General features: G+C 44.4%; 1 protein-coding gene across 2 annotated transcripts in view; it reads right to left on the bottom strand.

Annotated features, from left to right (window-relative positions):
- Nucleotides 1-7015, bottom strand: part of kiaa1328 (KIAA1328 ortholog) — a 120282-nt gene extending 113267 nt beyond the window's left edge. The window contains exons 1-2 of one of the 2 annotated variants that reach the window (XM_078409742.1): nucleotides 6967-7015; nucleotides 5172-5207 (exon numbers count right to left, since the gene is read on the bottom strand). In XM_078409742.1, coding sequence (XP_078265868.1) covers nucleotides 5172-5207; nucleotides 6967-7015 — 85 coding nt within the window. Of the gene's footprint in view, nucleotides 1-4587; nucleotides 4741-5171; nucleotides 5208-6966 lie in introns of those variants that run through there. The other variant, XM_078409749.1, reaches the window with a different exon arrangement.
- Nucleotides 7016-7031: the final 16 nt, after the last annotated feature.

Here is a 7031-nt window from a genome sequence, read left to right on the forward strand (position 1 = left end):
GGTGAAGGTGTGGAATTCTCTGCCTCAGAAGGCAGTGGAGGCCAGTTCGTTGGATGCTTTCAAGAGAGAGCTGGATAGAGCTCTTAAGGATAGCGGAGTGAGGGGGTATGGGGAGAAGGCAGGAACGGGGTACTGGTTGAGAGTGATCAGCCATGATCGCATTGAATGGCGGTGCTGGCTCGAAGGGCTGAATGGCCTACTCCTGCACCTATTGTCTATTGTCTATTGTCTATTGATTCACCCTACTCAAAAATAATTCTAGCATACCTGTATCTTTCCACAACAAATGTAAGCTGCCAACAGAGATTTATCTATACGCTCCTAACTTCATATACCTCTGCAAGGTTATCCTTCAAGTTCCTATGGTCCATGGAAAAATGTCCCACCCTAGCCAGTCTCTCTGTATAACTCAAGCCCTCCAGTCCCGGCAAGATCCTTATTAATATTTTCTGCACCCTTTCCAGCTTAATGGCATTCTTCCTTTTGCTGGGTCACTAAAACTACACACAATACTTTGTGCTGTTTCACCATCGGCTTGTACAGTTGTAACATTACATCTCAATAGACCTATCACTACATGTAGGGGGAAGAAAGCAGAAAAAGAGGCGGGGAGCGGGACAAAGCCTCACAAGGCACAAGTGGATACAGGCGAGCAATTTTATTTCGTAGATGGGTAGACAAAGGCTAGAGATAAGGAGGCAAAAGAATATAAGACAAGGAGAGAGGAGGAGCGAATGTGAAGCCAGCGGAAGGAATAAAGGTTGAAGGGAAGAAGAGGGGATAGGGAGTGTGATAGCGGGAGAAATGGGTGTGCACCCAGGTGGAGAATAGGGAAGAGAGGGGGGGGTTAAAAAAAAAAGGGCACATGTTAAACTAAAATTAGAGAATTCAATGTTCAGACTGCTGGATTGTTAGGTTACTGAAATGGAATAAGTAGTGCTGTTCCTCCAATTTGCGTGTGGCTCACTCTGGCAATGGAGGAGGCCCAGAACAGGAACATTGATATGGGAATGCACCAAATGCAGTCCATAAGGCGAGAAGCAGAGCATGTGAACCTCTGTATCACCTGGAAAGGCTGCTGGTGTCCCTGGATGGGAGGTGGTAGTAGGGACAGGTGTTAAATCTCATGCGATTTAGGGACAAGTATATCTCCTGCGGTTGCAGGGGAAAGTATCTGGGGAGGGGGTGGTTTTGGTGGCAAGGGATGGGTCAACCAAGGAGTTGCGGAAGGAGTAGTCTCTTGGGAACACGGAAAAGGTTGGTGCATGAAATATGTGACTAGTGGTGGGATCATATTGAAGGTGGAGGAAATGTCGGTAAGCGATTTGTTCCATACGGAGGTTGGTGGAGTGAAAGGTACAGAGCAGGGGAGCTCGATTCCTGTTCCGTCTGCAGGGAGTTGGAGCAAGAGCAGAACTACGAGACAGAGGAGAAATGGGTGAAGGATCCATCTACAATGGGGGGGGGGGGGTAAGAAACGTAATTTACTAAAGAAAGAGGACAGCTTGGATATCCTCGAGTGGGGAACCTCATCTTGGGAACAGGTGCCACAGAGACAGAGAAATTGAGAGTAGGGGATGACGTCCTTGCAAAAGGCAGGGTGAGAACAAATAACTGTGGGAGTCAGTGGGTTTACAGTAAATGAGAATCAATAGACAGTCTCCTGTGATTGTAGACTGAGATATCAAGAAAGGGGAGAGAGGTGTCATAGTCCATGTCAACTTGAGGGCAGGGAGGAAGTTAGTTGTAAAGTATGACAAAATCAACCTGTGCAGGTGCAGGATGCAAAATACAGTTGTCGATGTAGTGGAGAAAGAGTTGTGGGATAGTGCCAGTGTACAATTTGTACTAGGGCTGTTTGACATAACCAACAAAAAGACCGGCATTGCTGGGACACGTGCGAGTGAGTGCCCATAGCTACACCTTTAACTTGAATAAGGTGAGAGCAGTCAGAAGAGAGGTTGGTGAAGGTGAGGATGAGGGCAAGTTCCACCAGGCAGAGAAGAGTGTTAGGTGAGAGGTGAGATTGGAGTGGGTGAGGGAGGTGGAAATAAAATGGCCCAGACAGGGTAAAAGGCCAGCATGTAGAATCCAAGGAGACAGGGAATGTTGGAGACAGGAGAATGGGTCATCACTCGGAGGCAAGGACTCCTTGAAGAGAAAAACGTCCAGTGGCGAAGGCGATGGAAGGAGAGCTCAACATCATGATGAGCTCAGAATTGGTTGAGGTGTGGGTGTCGGGACATAAAGATAAGGCCTCTGCAGTCAATGGACTGTTCTGCATTGGAGAAGGGGAGGTCGGTAGCGATGGCAAAATCCAGATAGGGGTTGGAGTTGGGGCCAGATCTAGATTCTGAGGGGGGTAGATGGGAGGTGGGGGAAGGGGGGGGCAGGAACAGTCAGGGAGGGGTGGAGAGGGGGTAGAAATGTGATGGGCCTTGCCTCCTGTGTCCTCCGATGGCAATGGCATTGGGGGTCCACTCTTCATGGCAGTCGGGCATGTGGTGTGATCCAGTGTGAAGCCTGTGACCTGCGGGTGGTTGGGAGCATGGCTGCATCGAGGAGAATCGGTGGGGGTCTGGTCTGAAGGCAGGCAAGCTTATGATCCTTAGTAGAGATCGGGTAGATGAAGAAATGTTGATTGAGACATGGATTCAGCAAAGGACAAATTGGTGCTGTGGTCCTTGGCAGGTCTTAATGAATGAGGTTTGAAGCTGCATGAGCAGCCAAATGAGGGCCAGAAGATACCAGCGCATGACAAAGAGGGTAGAACGCGATACATGAAGCAAGAACTGCTGCGAGAAGTAGTGGATGGAGCATAGATACCCAAGATCCTGGTTGGGCCCAAACGGGGAGGTCAAGGAACAGAGGTGGAAGCCGCGTGGCACATGATGGCGACGCAGACAAGTGCTGACAAAACACAAGTGGCTATGGTAGCGAGTTTGGGTCAAACATGGTCAAAGAGCAAGAGAGCAGTGGGAATCACAGAGGAGGAGCAATGAGGGTCTTACAAAACTAAATATCTTTGCATGTTCTGGTTTAACTTGCAAGAATATATTTTGAGTGTTTTAGTTACTTTGCTACAGTACATCTAGATACAGATAAAAGGAATCCAAGGATATTTCAGAAAATAAACCAAGGAGAGAAAATTAAGCGAGAGAACAAGAGAAAAGCAAAGAGCAGCAACATCTGAAAAATAGAAAAAACTTGAAAATATGTGCATGTGTGGTATACACACAAACACAAAGTGCACAATTAAACTTATTTACACCGAGGGGTCTCAACCTGAAATGTCACCTGCCCATGTTCTCCAGAGATGCTGCCTTATCTACTGAGTTAACCAGCACTTTGTGTCCTTTTATGTATTAACCAACATCCACAGATCTTTGTTTCGCTATTATTTACACTGACACTCATTTATTGGATATTTGCCAAAAGATAAAAGACCTTAAGTGAGAAGCCCAAAAATGCCCACATGGTTAAAATATATAAAGAATATAAAGTTGCATAGCCATAACATACTATGTTTAGTATTGCAAAAATGACAATATAGGACAAAGCCTGTTGCAAAACTATTACATCTGGAACTTCCATTGAATAGGCTACTCAGTTTCTCACATCTGTCCCATCATTTTTATGCTATTTTAACTTCTACCCTGCACAATAGTAACTTTTTAACCTTTTGCATATCAATAATCTATCTCAAAGGCTCAGTTCCACTGCTTTTTGAGATAGAAAATGCCAAACGCTCTTGACGCTAATGATCCCTAGTTCTGGATTCTCATACAAGGGGAAACATATTCTCATACAAGAGGAAACATATTCTACGTATCCACCCTAAGAAGAATCCTTAGGAACTTGTATGTTTCAATCAAGTTCCTTTTCGTTTTTCTAACCTCCAGTAGATACAAGATTAGCCTGGTTAACCTCAACAAACCATTTGTGGTCTTAGTCCAATAAATCATCTCCAAACACCTTGCAATGCATCAACATCCTTCAATGAAAAAAACAATTTGAAAATATGGATAAGTACTGTATAGATACATACACGCGCTAAAAATATACCATTACTTAGTTACACTGTCACTCTTTTATTGGATGTTTGCCAAAAGATAAAATACCTTAATTGAGAGATCCAAAACACCCATCTGGTTAAAATATACAAAGAACACTGAAGTCGCATAGACAATAAATTATCTATCCTTCCTTTACAAGGTAACCAGTGCAATATACAATGTTCCTATACAATATTCCAAAGTGGGTATCATCAATGTCATATACAACAGGTCCATAAACTACTTATTTTATTTTTATTCAATTTCCCTGGCACATTGTTAGCTTTCTCCATAGTGTACTGTACTAGACCTTTGCAAATCATGCACCACATAACTGTCTTTCTGAATACAATATGCCACGAGGGACAATTGATGACAAAAGCCAAAGGTGTGTTGCATGTTGGAACAGCTAAAATGTGATATCCATACCACCTATACTGCAGAAATATCACACATGGGGCATCCACAGTTGAAATCACAAAAGGGGTCCTCTAAAGCAATATCAAACTGTTTACTTATGATTGATAAATACATCTATTGATGCTCCTGAACACATCATCAGTGATGTAACCTGGGGTCATTGGGTGTTTCGAGTCTTTCAACATCAGACACCCTCGCCCGGGCGATGTAGCCGTGGTTGATCAGACCACGACTTGTGTTCAGGTGGCATTCGCTCCTCCCCATGGACCTCCTCTCCTGATCCAGAGCCATCTCGAGGCTTTCTCCGCTGCGTCTGTGGTGTTCTTGATGGCTCTTCTCCTCTCCATTCCAGTGACGTTAGGAAAAAGGCATAAATCAAAAAAATAATCCTTGGATATTCTGCACGTTTTTAAAATCAATAATCTATGCAATAGATGCCACTCACAAAAATGAAAAGGTAACAACACAACATTAAAATGCAATGGATTCTTCGTATCTAGGATGTATTTACCACATTATTACTGAGATTAAATAAACAAATATTTGCTGTTGTTTCTATTTTCACAACACAGTTCATGTGGAGATAAAATATAGATTAAAATTGTTCAGAGAAAGATTCATATCAATTTATATAACAGATTTAAACCAGCAGTTCTGACAACCCATATTCTTACAAAATATTTCTTCAAGTCATACCTGGTACAATCACCACAGACTGTTCTTCATCTGATGCTGGATGCAATTCCGTCAAAGAAAGTAAGGTGCGCCAGGAACTGAGTTGGAGTTTGACACAGTCAAACACTTTAATACATCAGTCATAATCCAATTGTAACAAATACCCATGATAGACACAAAATGCTGGAGTAACTCAGTGGCACAGGCAGCATCTCTGGATAAAAGGAATGGGTAACGTTTCGGGTCAAGACCCTACGCCAGGGGAAAGGGAGATAGAGATAAGGAAGTGAAAGGTCGAGAAAATGAGACAAAGGGGATGTAGATCAAGGAAAATGTATAGATCATTGATAGCTAGAAAAAGGAAACAACAAGCAAACAAAAATAAAATGTAATCGAGGACAGTCAGACTGGTCGGAGAACTAGGAAGGGGGGAGGGATGGCGAGAGAGGGAAAGCAAGGGTGACTTGAAGTTAGAGAAGTTAATAATCATACCGCTGGGGTGTAAACTGCCCAAGCGAAATATGAGGTGTCGTTCATCCAATATGCGCTGGGCGTCACTGACAATGGAGGAGGCCCAGGCCAAAAAGGTCAGATTTTGAATGGGAGGGGGAGTTAAAGTGTTTAGCAACCGGGAGATCAGGCAGGTTTAGGCAGACTGCGCAGACGTGTTCAGCGAAATGATCGCCGAGCCTGCGCTTGGTCTCGATATACAGGCGTCCGTCCCACAGCGGATACAGTAGATGAGGTTGGAGAAGGTGCAAGTGAATTGGGGAGTTGGCGGCCTTTCTTGGAAACCGACCGGCCCGGTGCTTCAAGCCGCGGGCGCAGCGCGGAATTTAACATCGTGGAGCTGCGATCCTTTGCCGAGGATCGACTATGGAAAGCTCCAACCGCGGGGCCTGTGGACTTTAACATCGTGAAGCCCGTGGTCTCTGGTAAGAAGAGGGCGACTCGGGAGCTCCATGCTGTGGAGAGTTTCAATATGTCCCGACGCCAGAGTTTCGATCATCCCAACGTGAGAGCCTCGGACAGTCGGCAGCAGCGACTGCGGATAGTTCAACAGCCCCGACCGCGGATGAACAAAGAGGAAGATGATTGAACTTTATTACCTTCCATCACAGAGAGGAATGTGGAATCCACTGTGGTGGATGTTTATGTTAAATTTTATTTTATGTGGCTATGTGTCTGGTTGTTTTTTACTTAGTATGGCTGTATGGTAAGTCAAATTTCACTGTACCTTAATTGGTACATGTGACAATTAAATTGAATCTTAAACCTTTGCCACACCTGAAAAGACTGTCGGGATCCTTGGACGGAGTCAAGGGGGCAGGTATAGGGACAGGGGAAAGTAGCTGGGGACGCGGTGGTTTGGGTGGGAAGGGATGAGTATTTGTCATTATTTGTGAACGATATCACTGAGCTAGAAACTTGCGACTGCAGATGCTAGTTTACAAAAAGAAAAGATACATAGGTGGTGAGTAACTCAGCAGGTCAGGATGCATCCCTGGAGAACATGGATAGGTGACGTTTCTGGTCGGATTACAGTACAGTACAGACACTACATTCAAAATACACCCAATCCGTTACCCGAAAATAAAAGCGTTTACACCTGCAAATGATTTTAAAAAATGCAGTGGAGGGAAGTCCTGGGAAATTACCATAATTCAGACACTAATCAACAGATCGGGTAGATTATAGTGTCATATGCCGTCCAATAACTTCCAAAACTAGTGTAGTGTCATATTACGCCTTGTTTTGTTTTGAAGGCTTGGCTGTGTGGCACTTTTAGCTGTCTCTTGCCTCACCAAAAGGATACGATCTCTGCTCCAGAAAACTTCACTCACCGAACTCGCAGGTTTCGCCATTTTAAACAACCGCCAC

Source organism: Rhinoraja longicauda, chromosome 1 (genome assembly GCF_053455715.1).
Source record: "Rhinoraja longicauda isolate Sanriku21f chromosome 1, sRhiLon1.1, whole genome shotgun sequence".
Taxonomy (NCBI): domain Eukaryota; kingdom Metazoa; phylum Chordata; class Chondrichthyes; order Rajiformes; family Arhynchobatidae; genus Rhinoraja; species Rhinoraja longicauda.